At 34.2% G+C, this 18,742-nt stretch overlaps 1 protein-coding gene across 11 annotated transcripts in view; it reads left to right on the forward strand.

Annotated features, from left to right (window-relative positions):
• Nucleotides 1-18,742, forward strand: part of CBLB (Cbl proto-oncogene B) — a 258,206-nt gene that overhangs the window by 172,597 nt on the left and 66,867 nt on the right. For 6 of the 11 annotated variants that reach the window (XM_058437556.1, XM_058437557.1, XM_058437558.1 and 3 more), the window contains exons 13-18: nucleotides 1,096-1,190; nucleotides 9,214-9,360; nucleotides 12,870-12,964; nucleotides 13,078-13,209; nucleotides 14,927-15,043; nucleotides 16,129-16,269. In XM_058437556.1, the coding sequence (XP_058293539.1) occupies nucleotides 1,096-1,190; nucleotides 9,214-9,360; nucleotides 12,870-12,964; nucleotides 13,078-13,209; nucleotides 14,927-15,043; nucleotides 16,129-16,269 (727 nt within the window). The remainder of the gene's footprint in view (nucleotides 1-1,095; nucleotides 1,191-9,213; nucleotides 9,361-12,869; nucleotides 12,965-13,077; nucleotides 13,210-14,926; nucleotides 15,044-16,128; nucleotides 16,270-18,742) is intronic. The other 5 variants (XM_058437559.1, XM_032150259.2, XM_032150258.2 and 2 more) reach the window with 2 other exon arrangements.

Raw genomic sequence — 18,742 nt, forward strand, 5'->3', positions numbered from 1 at the left:
TTTCATATATGTTCTTTAAACTTGTTTCTTTTCTTATTTTAAGTTGATAGGTAAGGGTATGGTCTTTTCAATGTTGTGTTCTAAAGCTTCCGCATCATTTTAGAAATATGATGGGGGAAAGTAATTGGTAAGTCCTTGACTGAATTATCTAGCACTGCTCAAATTACTTTACATGTATTTAGCCCCACCATCAGGCTACCTATTAAATATGAAATAATAAGAGTTTGTAAAATAACTCCATGATAAAAATCTAATGATTGCTTATAGGTCTTAAAATGTGTTCAATCTTTTCTTGTGAATATGTTTCTGCAAAATTATCCTCTCAGAAACCCCCACCCTTTTAGGTTGCTGTAATTTCAAATTGTAGGAGAGACAAAGAACAGTTTTTCAGACATTTTCTATAGTGTAATAGAAATCCAGACATCAGAATTTCCTAATTCAGAGTAATTGAACCCTGGCTTTGGATGGTCCCATATGAGCAAGTTAGAAATTGTGGTTTGTGTGTTCACAAACTGAAAATTTTGTTTAAATTTGCCTGCACTTGGAAAGCCAGAATAGGTCTCTAGTTATCATTAGCACAGAAGCTTCAACCATGAAAGAACAAAGGCACTTCTGATTATATTAATGTACTGTTTCATCAGAAAGTTTAAGAATGTTCCGTTCACCATGGAGAAATATAATTTAGAGCACTTTAGTTTGGAAGGAATTAAAAAAAGAATAACATCAGTGCTGTTTTTTTCTTTACCCCTTATAGAGAATGCTAACTTTTCAGTAAAAACTGAGCATAGTTGGTGAATTTTACTATCTACCTATTTAGCCATTAATATCTATATCTGATATATATAAATTATAGTATTCCCTCTCAGTGTTTAAGAATCATGGTGTAACATTTTTATTTTTTGTATAAGCTTGAACCCCTTTGGGCAGTGGTGAATCATCAGTGTGGTGCTACTGACTCCTGAATAAATTGTATGACATTTCACTTGTTTAAATATACTGAACTTACATATTGTCTTCAGAATGGTAGAGGAGCTATGGCTTTAAGGTCCTTCAGAAGTTAAATTCTTGGAAACTAACCATTTGATTTACTTTCAGGTCTTTTCCAATGGTCACCTTGGAAGTGAAGAATATGATGTTCCTCCCCGGCTTTCTCCTCCTCCTCCAGTTACCACCCTCCTCCCTAGCATAAAGTGAGTTTTGTTGAATTTGGAGATCACTTGTCTACGCATCAAGATATGGTAAAGAGTGGTTTTGAGAGGCTCTCAGTACAGACACTACATGGTGAATAGAAAGTCATTGATAGTAAACAGCCAGCTGTATTTACAAACTAAATTACCATAAATTAAGATCCTTCCCGATACTTTGCTGGTAACCACAACATCTGTGAGACTTACCTATACTCTTGAGGTTACATAGAGCAACAGGGAGAGAAAGCTAAGTATTCCTTGTATCAAAGACGATAGAGTAGCACAATGAGGTATCCGTTCAAATTTACCTCTCCTCCTCAGAGGTACCCCATTTTATCTCAGCTTCCCAGTTTGACATCGTAAAATAATCTTTGGTTCTACCAGTTTTTTCATTTCTCACATCCATTCAGCTACTAAGTCATTTTGATTATTCTTTTGGAGTTTTTCATATTCCTGTAATCTTCTCCATTGCTCTAGCTTTGCCTCAGAGCTGGACAACTGCAAGAGTCTTTTATCTGATAATCTCATATGATCGGAGATTTAGTATCAATGGGTTTACAGCTAGTAAAATGAGATAACTGGGTATCTCATTTGAAAAATGGGGCCCCAGAGGCACACTAGATATCTCTCGTTGATACCTTCCCAAGTTAAACCAGGATAAATTGGATATCCCAATTCTAATTTTCCTGCCCTTTATATGAAGTCAGGATGTCTGCCTTTCCTCCAGTATTATTTTGTTCACTGTAACTGAGTTCATTTAATTTAAATTCTGCCTTCCCCAGGTCACCTTCCCACTCAAAAACCAGCGTTGTTTCCCTTTTTCCATTAAATTAGCTGTATACACTTCTGCTAACAGTAAGATCCTACAGAATTTTACCCAACTAAAATATTTTTCAGTGATTCCTAATACTTGCCCTGTAATAATATCTGAATTTTTTTTCTGGCTTTGTGAAATTTTTATGCTGTTCCTCCTGTGCTTCACCTTTTCCTAATCTGTATCCTAAAGGTCCATATCTCAGACTCTATTTCTTTGTGAAATGTTCTGTGACTTCTTCAATTGTAATGTTTAAGACTGATTCACATTCCTCTTCCTGCAGTTTATTTTCTACTCATTTAATTATATACTCGCCATACTGTTTTCTAATTTTAATGTGGCTCTCCAATTGAAAAGATTACAAGACTTTGAGGACAAAAACTTTGTGTTCTCTATCTCCCATAGCATCTTACTGTATTTGATATATACTAAGTAAATGATTTGCATATAGTAAGTAAGTACACAGAGAATACGTGGATGCTTGGTCGATTGATTTAAATTTTATCTGCTGAGGTCCTTATTTCCAATTGAAAGTCTTAGAGCTTCTTCATTCCTTCATCTGCAGTTCACTGAACTCCCACTATACATATCAATGCAAAAGAAAAATAAGGTAGATCCCAGCCCCCCAGAAATTTACAGTCTACTTTAGAAAATAACATTAATGTATATGAAATCACTAGAGAATGGTGTGCACTAACATTTATAATGCTAACTTAATAGTTTCAAATGAGTTTGGAGGAGAGGCTGTTATAGACTTTGTGAATGAAGGATGTTTCATGGAGGGATGGGCGTTTCATGGAGGGATGGGCATTTCATGACTCGAGAAGTACAGGCACACAATTGGGAAAGGCGGAATATGAGAAAAAACAAGGGTGTGAAATTTGGCATCATTCAGGGGATGGTGGGAAACTCAGCGAATTAGATCATTCTCCAGTGGGAACTTCTCTTGGAACTGCGAGATATTTAGCAGACATAGGAGTTGGAAGCAATTACACATACTCTGGGTAGTAGGCTCTAAATCAGTGACAACATATGATGATATTCTTGCCCTAAATGAACTCTGGATATATGTGCATGTAATAAAACATCTAAGCTCAATTATCTCTGATAACTCAGAGAAATTAGAAAATGAAATCTTGCTAATTAGAGATTAAATTTTCACATTCTGTTTATTAAATTCATATTGGCAAGCGAGCTGGAAGTCCTTTGTATTTAACATTAAATACCTGCTTCTCCTGTAAATGAAGCAAGAATAACAAATTCATAGTAAAATGTATTTTTTCTAATACTTCAGTTTGTAAGTGCATCTAAAATTAGTCATACTTTCTCCCTATTTACTCTTGATATTTCCCTCAGAAACAGTGCAGTTGTTTCACTTAACTAGAGAAATATTTTAACAGTGCATGCTTGCCAGCAAATTAGTTTTCAATTTTGCATGCAAGTCAGCCATAGTTAGCAATACAAATGCTAGCTTTTAATGGCACATTTATCTCTCCAGTTTATTTTTGTTTCTGACTCTGTAGGTAGCAGTTGTTCACTGTAGACAATATGCAAAGTATATAAAAGAAAGAAAAAAGTGAGATACATAACCATAAGCATACACATATGCTAAATATCAATGTCCATAGTTTTAACATTTTGACATTTTTAATTTAAACTTGTTTTTACCTTATTTAGATTATATTGTAGAGATAATTTTATGCCTTCCTTTCTTAACATTATCATAAGCATTTTTCTTAATTGTTTAGTTATGCATTGTGTTTATTACAAAACCAGCATGGAATGCTGATGTGAACAGTAGAATAAAATCAGACTGTGTACCACACCTGACTCAGCCATTAAGTATTTGTCTTTTTTTTTTTTTTTTTTTTTTTGAGATGGAGTCTCACTCTGTCACCCAGGCTGGAGTGCAGTGGCGTGATCTCGGCTCACTGCAACCTCTGCCTCCTGGGTTCAAGCGATTCTCCTGCCTCAGCCTTTCAAGTAGCTGGGACTACAGTCGTCCGCCACTGTGCCCGGCTAATTTTTTTATTTTTAGTGGAGATGGGGTTTCACCATATTGGCCAGACTGGTCTCGAACTCCTGACCTTGTGATCCGCCCACCTCAGCCTCTCAAAGTGCTGGGATTACAGGCGTGAGCCACCATGCCCAGCCTTTGTCTTATTTTTAACAGGAAAACTTCTCTGGGCCTTTCCCCGTCTGGTAGAAGAGAGGATCAGTTTAACTTAAATTATCTCCAAAATCCTTTTGAGATTCAGCTTTTTAGGTTCTATACAGTGTGTTTTTTTTAAAGGATACTGATGGCAAACCTGGCAATAACAGTGAGTCAAGAGTCCTGGCTCTGGATGGTCTTAGAACAGAGGTCTTAGCAAAATGCCACTCACAGAAATAGGAATGTCGGATGTTCGAGAATTCATTTCCATCTTAGACTCTTGGTGCATGTTTGAAAATCAGGCCAAAGCAAAATTACACATTGCTACCAAACATACACTTTGTTTTCTCACAAATGTTGAAAACTCCAATGTTAAATCCAAGAATGTCAAAGCTAGCATTTACCTTTACATTTACACTATGTTGTTATAAATATTTACTGAGATAGAATTGTTAAATATTTGATATTGTTTACTCTGATTCCCATTTACATGTCAGAGGCTGCTCTGTGATAGTGTTTCCTTTCCTGTTAAACTGTATCTTTGCAATTATTTGACTTTTATTGTGTAATTTGTCTTGAGACCTACAAGAGTATGAAATTTACTTCTAAATTTCAGATTGTTGTAAAAGCAATCTGAAATTATTTGTATCTATATACTTAATTTTTCTAAATTAATGTTTTTTTCTAAGTGGTTTCTGCTTAACATCTTTGACACTTAGCTATAAATATAAAATTTTAAGTAAATCCTAGAAACATGGGTAATTTTTTTTTGGAGGGAGAACAAAATAATCCTATGTGGATGCTTTTTATCGTTTAAATTATTTATTTACTAAATTATATGTATTTTGAAATAATTTGATTTTTCAAAATTAAAACTAAATGATACTCTGAATAGTTAAGGAAATATTTATTTTACTTGACACACAATAGGTTGGCAAATGAACAGAGGCATTATTACAAATAATAATGGAGTCATTACTTCCAGGTAAGATAATGTTCTGAAATGCTGAGGAATATCTTTTTTTTTTTTTTTAAGAATTTTTTGTGTGTGTGTGCGCCTTGTCTTTTAGAGATGGACCTTTTGTACTTTTGATATATTAAACTTTGGCTTTCAAATAGCCATGAACCAATATTACTTGGTTTTGCATTTTTGTGAGAAAGTTTTTTTGTTGTTGGAGGTGGTATTATCTATTTTTATGAATATATATTCTTATAATATATATTTTTCTAAAGAGATAAGTGCTTATATTTTTGGTTCCATAAGCAGAGAATACAAATTTCACCTAACTGTCCTATTTTCATTCAGTTGCTTTACTGCCTAGAGGTTCAGTGTGTACAAGATGAAATCCTTTATCCTCTTTGGAATTTAAGCCCTAGTTAGGGAGAAGAGAAAGTAAACAAATAACTATATTGTATATTGTCAGCTAGTGGTAAGTGCTAGGAGGAAAAATAAGCAGGGAAGAGGATAAATAATGATAGAGATGTTTATACTTTAGATGAGGTCATTAGGAAAGACCTCTCTGAAAGGCTAATATTTGAACAGAAAGTTGAAGGAAGTAAGGGAGCAAACCATGAGGTTATCTGTGTGAAGAGCACAGAGGCTGGATAGAACACAAGTACAAAGCAGCTTCAAATCTGTTTCTCCGATTTACAAACAAGTTAGTGAAAATGCTTATAAGTAAAGCTTATCTTAAAGCTTGATAGTATACCACACAGACTTTTTTTTTGATGTCATGAAAGACCCTTGAAAATTAGCATGTATATGATAAAATTTAGTGTTTTGAGGAAATGATTTATATGTGGCACATGTGGAAAAATCATTTCAAATATAGCTATATTTTGTTTTGTCTCTTCTCTGGACTATTTATTTGAGTTAGACATTTTTCCCTGTTAGGATTGGGAGAATGTAATATAAGAAATATGGCGTAATGTATAGGGCAAGCTCTAAAGATTCTATTTTAACAGAAGATATTTTTCGTTACTTGCCTTCAGATACTATTAAAGAAGATAGATTCTTATATGTAGAAAACAAGCTTACTAATTAAGCATAGCATCGGATACTATCTCCTGTGCTGGCCTGAAAATTCGCTTGTTTCTTGGTTTGTTTCAAGTGTGCATATGTAGAAGATGAATGTATTTATCACTGAAGGCTCAAATAACTAACACAATGAATTTAATAACTGTCCAGGTTGTGGGGAGGGTGACTATGCATCTTTGAGAGTGTATGTCCCTGTGTATTACCAGCGTATTAACTCAGTAATAACAGCAACAGTGCAGAACACTCTGGGAATGTAGGATGAGAATATAAAGGGATTGCAGTAATAAGTGTAATGGTAGGCTTTAATGTGGAGTCAGCCAAATACAATTCGTTGAGCTTTATTCCTCTGGTATCCTAAAAATTTCCTGTAAGTTTAGTCAATGACTGAAAATTGTCCCATGCCCCATAAGATAGAAATTTTTTCTACTGCCAAATGTTACATATATGAACAGATAATGACTAAATATAAATCTAATTATTTTACCTGTTATTTAGTAGTAAGTAAAATTAAACCTGTTTTTTTAATGAGTTTGTAGAGGAAAATAAAACCCCACGTGTAATTCCAGATGGTAATAATTAGTTACATGACTTTAGTTTTTTATTTTGCTATTTTATATACAACTTATGTATCTCATTTGTACCATCCTCTTGTTATTTTTTTGTGATAGAAACCAGTTTTTTTTCAGAACTGGGTATGATTAATTTTTAATAAAAACTATGTAATCTTGAATAAAATACACTGGAATGTTATTCTTATAAATTGGTTTATTTCTAATCCAGATAGACTATTATACTGATACTAAACATTTTCATTAAAAAACATAAGCAGAAAAATAAAATCTGAATCTTTAGAACTTTATTAAAACAGTGATAAATGGGACACCTAAGTATTTTTTTTCATAGTTAGATACAAACACCACTTGAAGACTATTTTTTCACTTCTAGATATAATTCTCTAAAATCCATGTAAGCTGACAATTTATACTAGTAAGTTTTAGCAATAAGCCGTATTATTCCATGAAGTATTAGATGAGCTTTGCTTTTCACTTCATTCTGAAATAATCCACTGATTTGTGGCAAAGCAAAAGAGTGGGGAAATTACTCGAGAAATTCTCTATCAATTAAAGTAAAATATCAAACTACCCACAACATATATGATTTAAAAAATTGTCCATTGTTGACTCATAATGAACTGCTTCTTTGGAAACTTAAATGTTTGGAGGGAACCTGCAACAGGTAGATTTTAGAACATTACTGATACTGAATAGTTGTTGAATGTTTAGTGAAAAATAGTTTTCTTTTTACATAGTGTATGCTTGAATTGCATAGAAAGAAAGGGATTCATTATAAATGAAAGTATCTTAGGCATAGAAAGGATGTACAGTATATATTTCTTATTTCATTTGGTAATAGAACCCATTCTGGTCCTTGACTTAGCTAAACTGATGTCTGTTTACAGGAATTTATGGAAAAGTAATATTATAAGTCTCTCCTGGCTCCGGTGCCATCAGATCACCATTTTGCATCCCATATACTTAACTGCCTTTAATTGGAAAGTAAATCCTCCAAAGTTAAACCATAATAGGTGTAATAATAGATTATTATTAAGGCCCTTAGCTTATGCTGTAGGTAGTGACATTGGACCTTATGTCACTATGTCGCTGTGCTTTTGTCTCCCTGTAACGCTCATGTGAATTCTAAGGTTGCTCAAACAATAAGAATTTAAAGATCAGTATTGAAATTTTTTTCAAAGATAGGTGTCAAAAAATACACTTGAAAAATCTTAGTTTTTCTTTGATCTTTGAATGTCCTAGAGACTTAGATAATATGGTTGAAACTTAAATCTTTTGATTTTTCAAAATGCCTTCTTGTAATGGTCACAAAGAAAAGCCCCTGAAATTATTTCCATTCTGACTAATAAAAAGAAATAAAAATGAATGTTAATTCAGCCATGTTTGTTTAATATACCAAAGGCCTCTTGCTCCCTCTACAGAAGGTGCTTCAAAATTGCAGTCACTTAGTTTTTTTTTTTTTTTTTTTTTTCTTTTTAAATTGAACAGATTTCTCATGAGGTTCATGATGATTAACAAAAAGATTTGGATCCATGTGTGTATTTCCAATGCCTTGCAATCTAGTTGGTCGTCCCAAAGTGAATCAGGTTGAGTTTGTGCATTTCTGCCTTGGCATTTTTCATTGGCTTCAGCCAGGATTAGGTTAAACTCCGGTAGCAACAGCTATGAAAATCATTATGTTTATGTTTGCCTATTTGTTTGGGTTTGTTTTATTTGGCTTATTTACTCTTATGGATAAGTGAAATACTTAATGTTTTTGATATTAGGTGATGGTTTTACTGACTTTGATTCTCTTTTATTTAGCCAGGGAATTTAAACCATAAAAATAATGTACTTCAAAGACTTAAAAATAAGTTCTCTCATTATCTACGTGTAATCATTCCATTCATTTTTAGCTCTCAGTTGTTGGTAGGAAGAAAAACCTAACAACTTCAACTATAATTTCACAGGATAGTTAAGTTTTACAGAATTAAACTGGATATTTTTCCAACTATAGATAATATTCACAAGAGACAAAAAGTTTGACCATTCTATAAAGACTTCTTTAATATATAAAACGACCATGCTTATTATTTTAGCATCATATTTTACCCATTTAATTTAAATTGGAACAATACTAATATTTTAATAGCTTTGGTTTGAATTAATTTATAGATTTTGTCTTACAAATCCAACATCTTTTTATTTTATTCGACAGGTTACTAGTTTTTCCTATTGTGCCATTTAAAATTGTGAGGATGAAAATTCTTTTATCCCATCAAGGGTCTTAACAAAAGATTGAAAATCCTTTTCATTTGTATTTGATATAAGAACAGCTTCTCTGATGATACTCTGTAATTGAAAAATGAACATAAGTGATAAAGTAGCTTCTTTGACTTGAATATGTCACATCAGACTTGCCTGTTTTGAATATTATGCTTAAACTAGATTTGATTTTTTTCCCCTGGTAGGTGTACTGGTCCGTTAGCAAATTCTCTTTCAGAGAAAACAAGAGACCCAGTAGAGGAAGATGATGATGAATACAAGATTCCTTCATCCCACCCTGTTTCCCTGAATTCACAACCATCTCATTGTCATAATGTAAAACCTCCTATTCGGTAAGAATATGGGCAGATTTTTGTCACTTACATCTGCATAAGCATTATCATTTGTAGTGTTTGTTTTTAAACAGTTGATTCATGTCTAGTTAAAAATCCTTGATTTCCAGCTCAAATCCTTCTCTTCCTGTATACCATTTCCAGCATTACTTTTAAAGAAAACTAAAAGATGCAGATTTCTCATTAATGAGGAAGTCACTTTATTTTATCAGTTCTAAGCACATATCTCATGAAGAAAAATTAGTGCTCAGAAACTAAGGTATTATTCTGACCTTCCTTAGAATTTTTCTTCATGATGTAAAGACTAGTATAATTTATATTCATTTTCTTTCTTGATGTACTTGCTACCTACTTCTATTCAGATTTTGAAGAAGTGGGAAAAAAATACCAAGGTGTTTCCCTTAATTTTTTGTTTTTCTATCAAGTGCTATTTTAACCTTCCTTTAGATCAAATAAGAATGTGAGGAATAGGCCAGGCGTGGTGGCTCACGCCTGTAATCCTAGCACTTTGGGAAGCTGAGGCGGGTGGATCATGAGGTCAGGAGTTTAAAACCAGCCTGACCAACATGGTGAAACCTTGTCTCTACTAAAAATACAAAAATTAGCTGGGCATGGTGGTGGGCACCTGTAATTCCAGCTACTCAGGAGGCTGAGGCAGGAGAATCACTTGAACCCAGGAGGCGGAGGTTGCAGTGAGCCGAGATCGCGCCACTGCACTCCAGCCTGGGTGACAGAGCGAGACACCATCTCAAAAAAAAAAAAAAAAAAGAAAGAATGTGAGGAATAATGGGGGTTTTTTCCTTACTTTTGTGGCTTATTCTCACTTACATGGGGATAGCCTTGGTCTTTGACTTGGAAGCTCCATTGAGGTAAATAAGAGTTATTAATAATGGGTTGTTTGTATTGAAATATTAGTTTGTCTTTAAGTAAAAGCATGAGTCTGCATTTATATTATTGAATTTATAAACTGAAATCTAATATTTCTGGGTTTGTTTGTTTTACCTGACTGACATATATGAGGTACTCAGTACTCCCAGCTACAAAACTTACTTTCTGAGTTCTGGTTTCCTTTGTATAACGTTCCTGGGGCCATGCTTGGCACATAGAATAGGGCTCAAGTACTGCTGGTGGCCCTACATTCCAGCATCTCTCCATGACTGACTGAGGGATAGGGGAGATGGCAATTACTTCAGTCATCTGTGCCATCTTTACTTAGTGTGCCATTTCCTTTTGAGGTCAAGTCAATCAACTGAAAACATTTTATAAGTACAGTGTTCCCTTCTTTTCGAATGAAAAACTAAAAAATGTTTTAATGTGTTTCTTCAGGCATCTCACTGAGGTAGAAAATGCAGCACTTGGAAAGAGAAGCACATTTTCATTTTTGTCTGTCTTAATAAGTGACCCTGGTTAGAATTATCAACATTCTGCTGAATTATTACCCAGAATTATTAACAGTCTACAGCGCAGGACTTTATTTTTTTAAAAGCAAGAACCTAAACACTCCTTGCTATTGCTGGTGTTTAAATAAGACATCTGTTGATAAAATAGTATCATTGAGAAGACAAAGAAATAACGAGGAGGTAATTTTATGTATCAGAAGAACCAAGTAGCTAGTGATGTATTTGAGAACAAAAGATATTCCTTCTCATCAAATATAAGTTGTTACAATTTTCGGTTCTTTGGCTCTTACAAATGTGCAGTAATTTTTAAAAACTAAAGTAGGATGAGCTTTTTTTGGTCTCTTTGGGAGTCTTATTTTTTTTCATTGCTGGATAAGTGAGGAGTATAACTTTAATACATTAAATTTTAATTGTTACATCATATTGGATGAGATTTTTTGTGGCAGAGCTCCCAAATCTTGAAAATAAATTTGAGTTATAACCATCATTACCATTTTTCTATTGTTACAGATAAGTAATAAATGTTGATAATCTCTAAATGTAATTGGAGTGAATTCTTTATCTAATTTGTTCTTGAAAGCTGATGGATGAAGTATCTTCTTTTGTGCTCTCCAAAGAGCTCTTTAAGCTTAACACTTTCTTTCCCTGTGTGTATTTTTCCCCCTTTGGAACATCAGGAGAAGTGAATTGTCAATATGTAGAAAAAGTGACACAGTAAATGAGTAATTCAATTTAATTTCAGTAAAAATCCGTCATTATTATGAAGATTCAATACATGATAACTATTTTTAAATGAACTATATCTGGCCCCTTAAAGAGAAGTGGCCACCAGAGAGAATAGAAATGAATTTCAGATGAAGCGTTCTTGCATTATCTAGTCAAATATCCACCATCTCCTCCATTACATATGCACTTTTACTTTACTCTAAAAATTCAGAGTAAATCAGAGAAAAGTAAAATGTAAACTCTGATTTCTATAGCTCTTTGTCAGTTGATTGTTATAGAGCTATATGCTGAAGGCAAAATATGCTCCCTATCTTCTCTTCCTGCTGCTATCTTCCCATGGCTCAATTTTAGCCATTGTGTTCATAGTATGATTCCAAAGAATTAATACCAACAGTTTGGCTGGGTGCAGTGGCTTGTGCCTGTAATCCCAGCACTTTGGGAGGGTGAGGTGGGTAGATCACTTGTGGCCAGGAGTTTGAGATCTGCCTGGGCAACATGGCAAAACCCTGTCTCTACTAAAAAATAAAAAAAATTGGCTGGGCGTGGTGGTGCACACTTGTAATCCCAGCTACTTGGGAGGCTAAGGCATGGGAATTGCTTGAACCTGGTAGGCGGAGATTGCGGTGAGCCAAGATCATGCCACTGCACTCCAGCCTTTGCAACACACAGACACACACACAACAAAACGAAAAAAGCCCCAACAACTCAAGCATACTTTTCTGGTAAGTAGTACCCTTTACAAACACATTAAAAACTGTACTTGTCATGTACCCAAGGCCTTTGTTAAAGTCATTTTCTGTAGTGTCAGAGGGCCAGAATTTTGTTCTTGGCAGTGGTGAAACAGTACCACAAGCTCTAGTTCTTTGAATGTTCCTGTCAGAATTGTAATGGAATTACTGAAAGTTTAATAATTTTTCTTCTTTTATGGGCTGTAGCTTATTTTTATTACAAGGAAATTTTAAGTTACAGAAGCAAAAATATGATATTAAATACTATCAACAACTAATAAAGTCATTGAGACTGCTGTATGTTTTTGCCTTGGCACATACTTCTTTTTTTACTTCAAAAACGACCAGCTTCTATTGAATTCTTCTACAGAGATAAGTTAATTTTACATATGTGTTTAGGATATCAACAATTTTTGTGGCCCTTGTAATTCTTGGTTATAGTTTAAAAAAAGACTGTGTTCCTTGAGATATTTACTTCTACATTTTAAAATAAGGGATGAGTATCTTGATGTTATTACTGGTAATTTTCCAGAAAAGAAAAATATATGTTCAAACTTTATTAAATGAACAGGAATGCTGGTTCCTTCTACCTCTCGAATTACTTTTAATTGGAAAATATTCTCCTTATATGATTTTACTCTGGACTGTCCTTTAGGTCTTGTGATAATGGTCACTGTATGCTGAATGGAACACATGGTCCATCTTCAGAGAAGAAATCAAACATCCCTGACTTAGGCATATATTTAAAGGGTACGTATAGAATATAATTTCCTTTGTGATGTACATCTTAATGGTCAGAATTTAAAGGCAAAATGTCATGCCATTGTACTGAAAATACATTAAGGTTTTGTGTTATCCTCTAGGAGATGTTTTTGATTCAGCCTCTGATCCAGTGCCATTACCACCTGCCAGGCCTCCAACTCGGGACAATCCAAAGCATGGTTCTTCACTCAACAGGACGCCCTCTGATTATGATCTTCTCATCCCTCCATTAGGTTGAAACCTTTAAAAAAATTTTAAACAACCCACCCCTGCTTCTTTTAATTTCAGAATTTTCAGAATTCAGAGTTCAGTATAACACAGACTCACTGAGTTGTGAATTTGCCTGAAATTTGAATGGGTTCTCCAGGTGCTGGTGACTCCCAAGTTCACAAGACCATTACTCCATGTAGATGATTAAAGTAGTAGTGTAGTAGTTGGGCATTAGTCATGTTTTAAGCAAGTTGTTTTGTCCATACTAAATGTAGTCTAAAACCACATGAGAACTTTGTGCTCTAGTAGTTTTGAAGTGATGACTTGAAGTGTTGAGATTTTCTTTAAGTATAATAATTCTTAATAAATATGAACTTGCTTTTCTTGCAGCATGAGCACCAGTTCCACTTATGCTAATTAAATTATGCAAAATTAAATAGTTGTATGTAGAGAACTGATAATAAATTCTGTTTTATTCTAATCATTACAACTATAACACATTCAAAAAAATCTCAATTTCCTTATTTCAAGTTATAATATGAAGAAACATCCTATGTGTATTTGTGTGTATCCACAGGTGAAGGTATATGTAGATGTGTATATATGTTGAAGTTGGCTGGTGCCAGTGTCACTGTTACTTTCATTAATTCTAATTAGGAAGCATCTCACCCTGTTTTTAGAAGACAGAATGTCTGCACACCTTATGTAAGGCTTCACAATAACAAGTCACTGTAACAAAAAATAATATATGATAAAAGTCAATTTACAAGCTCTTCTGAATTGGCTGTTAGGCCACCAGAAATACGAAATGAACCTTTCCATTTTCTCACAAGTACTACTGACTAGTATTGTGAATGACACAATTGCAGTATCTTTCGCTCCTCTTCTCTCTGTAGTTCAGGACTTTATTCCTACCTACATCAATTACAAAAACCTCCTAACTCTGTTACCTACAGTCTTTCTCTTCCTTCCACTTCTTCCTGCACACTGGTTTTTGACATATTACCCAGATCTTCATCACCTCGATAAGCATTGTTCAGTAAAGCTTTCTGTGGTGATGTAGAGGATCTGTATATTTGCATATGGGTTAAGTGTGATTATGGAACTGACTTTTCATTAAATTTAAATAACCATATGTGGATGGGTGACTGCTTTATATGACAAAGTAGATAGATTTTCCATCCTGTCTTTTTACCTTGACCTTTTTCTAGGTCTTCTTATGTGTGTCATTTTTTCTTCATACTGTTTACTCTACTTAGATGATCCTGTCCTTGCATTTGATGAATAAATTTTTGAGCCTTCTGATATCCCAGGACTTCCTTTTCTTCAACACTTCACTGAATACCACTTGTCTACATTTCTCTTTCCTCATCCAATGCACATGTCTCTGTTACGGGACCAATCAAACACTTTCACTTGTAAATCATACCTATTTGTGAGCTTTTTTTTAAGCTCCTTTCATGGAATCTCAGCTCCTTGAGTCAGAGCCTTATAATTTTGATTTTCATATCATGCATGAGCCTGGCCCGATGCCTGATGTTTAAGGGCTGAGAAAAGATTTGAATAAATATGATAATGTAGGAAATAGCTGAAGGTTAAAATGATAGCAAAACTCTCTCTCCTGCATCTTCAGATGTGTTAATAAGAAAAATATGATGATTAAAAAAATTAGTCTGCAAATTTTTTCTAAAGCAAGTTCAGTAAATAGTAATATCTTTTTTTTTTTTTTTTTTGAGACAGAGTCTTTCTCTGTCACCAGGCTGGAGTGCAATGGCACAATCTCAGCTCACTGCAGCCTCTGCCTCCTGGGTTCAAGCGATTCCCCTGCCTCAGCCTCCCGAGTAGCTGGGATTACAGGCACGTACCACCACCCCCAGCTAATTTTTTGTATTTTACTAGAGACGGGGTTTCACCATGTTGGCCAGGATGGTCTAGATCTCCTGACCTCATGATCCACCCACCTCAGCCTCCCAAAGTGCTGGGATTGCAGACATGAGCCACCACGTCCAGCCTCATTTTTCTTTAAATATGTCATTATGTTTAAATCATTCAACTTAAAAATGTGAATTTTTATTATTAGAATATGTGTTTATGTATATCCTGTCTCATTCCTAAAGTATTTTGAGATAGCTTACAAAACATGTGCTTTTTTTTTTTTTTTTTTTTTTTTTTTAAGACTCAAGGTAATGAAAACTATGAGTAGAATAGTAAGGTATGGCAGGGAACAAATAAGTAGATATAAAAGTATGCTGCAATATTCTAGTTATTAAAGCTGGGAAATATGCAAATGTAAGTAGTGCTTGGAACCAGAGAAGGTTCTATATTTAGCTGTTCTTCTGTAGCTAAATCTGATAAATTGAAAAATATCATATTCCTCTGCTCTAGGTATATTTTATGTATATTTTGACAGCATATCAAATATATGAAACATTAGGTTAAATAAATTAAAATCCAGTGGAATAAACTATATGGGATAATCTAAACTATTCTGTGACATTAAATTGTATGTATTTGATGTGATTTTACAGTTAAAGGCTGTGAACTCTTTTTGTTACACAGAAAATCCTGTTTTCATGGTGTAACTGATAATAATTTTTAGTTCAAACTCTGAGTCCTAATATTATAGAGGTTACAAGTGAACTATGAGCTGTGTCATAAGTTACAATGCTGCTTTTTATAAAAAGGCCTGATAGAAAAAGTTTGCATGGGTGTGTTTGTATGTATGTATGTATGTATGTATATGTATGCATGTGTGTATTTCTCTCCAGACTCTCCCACAAAATAATTAGATCCCATTATCAAAGTTGGTGAACTGCTGGATAAACCCTGCGAGTGAAATTCTTTATAAGCAGCAAGAGAAAATCAATTATTACTTTTGTTTGATGCTGTGTATTTTGATTAATGAAGTTCTGCTGCTAATACCGACCTTTCTTTAAATGCAGGTGAAGATGCTTTTGATGCCCTCCCTCCATCTCTCCCACCTCCCCCACCTCCTGCAAGGCATAGTCTCATTGAACATTCAAAACCTCCTGGCTCCAGTAGCCGGCCATCCTCAGGACAGGATCTTTTTCTTCTTCCTTCAGGTAGGAGGGAAAAGCCAAAGAAAACTATTCACTTAAAGCAAAAATATTTCCAAAACCATACTATCAAATAAATGCTAGCGATTCATTAGTCTCTACCTCCCTAGCAGAACAGAAAAATCCCTAGGTGGTAAAAGTAGCAATCGTGGGTACGTTTGTTTGTCAGTTGATTGGTTTAATGCAAACAGAATTACAGAGATGGAAAGAGCAATAAGGAACTACAGAATGTAGAAATGATGCTATAGGGATTGTCCAGTCCAGAAACCTCCTTATGTTACAAATGCAACCCTGAGAACCAGAACTGCTAAGGGGTAGGCTAATAGTAATGGGAACAATATTTAGACTTTGTCTTCCGATTCCCAATGCAATGTTTTTTAATAGGTTTTTAAAATTTTACTAGATATGCCTTAGTGTCATAATTTTGTTCAAAACATAAGATTTTGGTAAATTACATTGTTATAACATGAATAGAGAAGTTTTTCTGAAATAGCTGCATTTTATAGTTTTGTTGTGATATTTTTAATGCCTCAGTGTGTATCTACTCACTAATTATTGGTATTCAAAGGAAAACTAATTTTTTCTTAGTAACTAATATTATTTATATATGTATATATTATATAATATTAGTTTAATGTTAGTAAACTAATTTTTTATATTAGTATATTTTAAAATTTCAAAAGAGGATCTGAAATAAAAATGAAGACTTAATAAACCATCTGTTGCATTAGTTAGAATTATCAGGAAAAAGAAAAAAATTGTTATATGGAATCTGCTGATACTAATTAACAGTTCCAGTCTGTCTTGTTAGTGATGCTGTGCCCTGCAACCTTTGCCTCCTGGACTTGATTTGGGAAAATACAGGGTAAAGATGTTCTTTTTTTCACAGTTCTTTACATTTCTACATGAGATAAATCATGAAAATCTTTAAAAAGTGCTCAGTTTGTCCTTTAGCTACGTATATGCCTCATGGAAACTTCAGAATCTTTATTCCCAACTGATTCCCTTATTAGCTTCCTCAGTTGATTAATAGTCATGTCTACCATTAGTTTTTCTTAGTGTTTTTTTTTTTTTTTACTTGGTTTGATAGTTTAGAAAGTTTGAAGAGATTTGATAAGACAGACAAGCTATGGACGTACAACTTGGAATACACAGCTTCACTTTCTTAAAGTGGTTTATTTTTCAAGAATAATCTTCTGCTTTTACATCAGTAAATATTGATTGAGCCATTCACTGTTTACCCACTTGTGATAGATGCCTCCTGACCTCTGGAACCTTATGAGTTCATTGGATTCTGCCAGTTAAAGCACTGGTGTCATAACCCATTCTGGTCCAACCAGGAAGTATACCGTATGAGTCCGTTTTCACACTGCCATAAAAGTACTACCCAAGACTAGGTAGTTTATAAAGAAAAGGGGTTTCATTGATTCACAGTTCTGCATGCCTGGGGAGGCCTCAGAAAACATACACTCACGGCAGAAGCGAAGGGGAACCAGGGCACGTCTTACATGGCAGCGGGTGCAAGAGAGAGTGAGCAAGCAGGGAAAATGCCAGACATTTATCAAAAACCAGATCTCATGAGCACTCGCTGTCATGAGAACAGCATGGGGGAACCACCCCCATGATCCAGTCACCTCCCGTCAGTTCCCTCCCTAACATGTGGGGATTACAATTCAAAATGAAATTTGAGTGGGGACACAGAGCCAAACCATATCATAACTGCTTGGGCTTTTATTCATATAGTTACATGTAAATGCTGCTATGTTTTGCTATTTTTTTTCACTTATTCAAAACTTTGTCTTATACATAGGCTTTAACATGATTTTTAGAACAGTGAGTCGTTCTAAATCTTAGTTACTTAAACTTCCTGATGCTAAGTTCAGGATAGTTTCTGGCTCTCCTATCACCTTTTATATGTGTAACTTAAGCCCCAATAGATGGAACTTTGATGATGTGACTTTTTTGGCAAATAAAGTCAAGCTTTCCAAGAGCTATAATAGAAGAGAACATTTTACACCAATACACACTTTTACCTGTTTTTGTCAAAAGAATTAATTGTAAAAGGTTTTAGTTATTTATTTTATCTTAATTGTTCATTTCCTTTCATATAAAATCCTCATAAAGAAACCCCTCAAGATTAATTGCTAAAAAAATTACTGGTTTAAAATGAAAATGTCCCCTCTTATTAGCTAAAATGCAAATTTTTATAAACCATTGTATTTATTTTATAGATTTGCCTGTTTTGTGTTTGCTTGGCTGCCAGGGAGCTCAACAACAGCTATCCTTAACTTAGAGTGTCAGGCTAGCATGGGGGTCAGGGCAATGTTTCTCAAGCCTGTTGACTCTGTCTTGCCTTTCATTAATAGATGGACGTATTCTAATTCTCTTCCCAATAATGTCAACATCCCTTAATAAGTATTTCTTTAAAAAAAAAGGCAACTTTTTTGTTTCCTTTTCCAATCTTTCATATGATTTACAT

The sequence above is a fragment of the Hylobates moloch genome, unplaced genomic scaffold (genome assembly GCF_009828535.3).
Source record: "Hylobates moloch isolate HMO894 unplaced genomic scaffold, HMol_V3 SCAFFOLD_4, whole genome shotgun sequence".
NCBI classification, from domain to species: Eukaryota; Metazoa; Chordata; class Mammalia; order Primates; family Hylobatidae; genus Hylobates; species Hylobates moloch.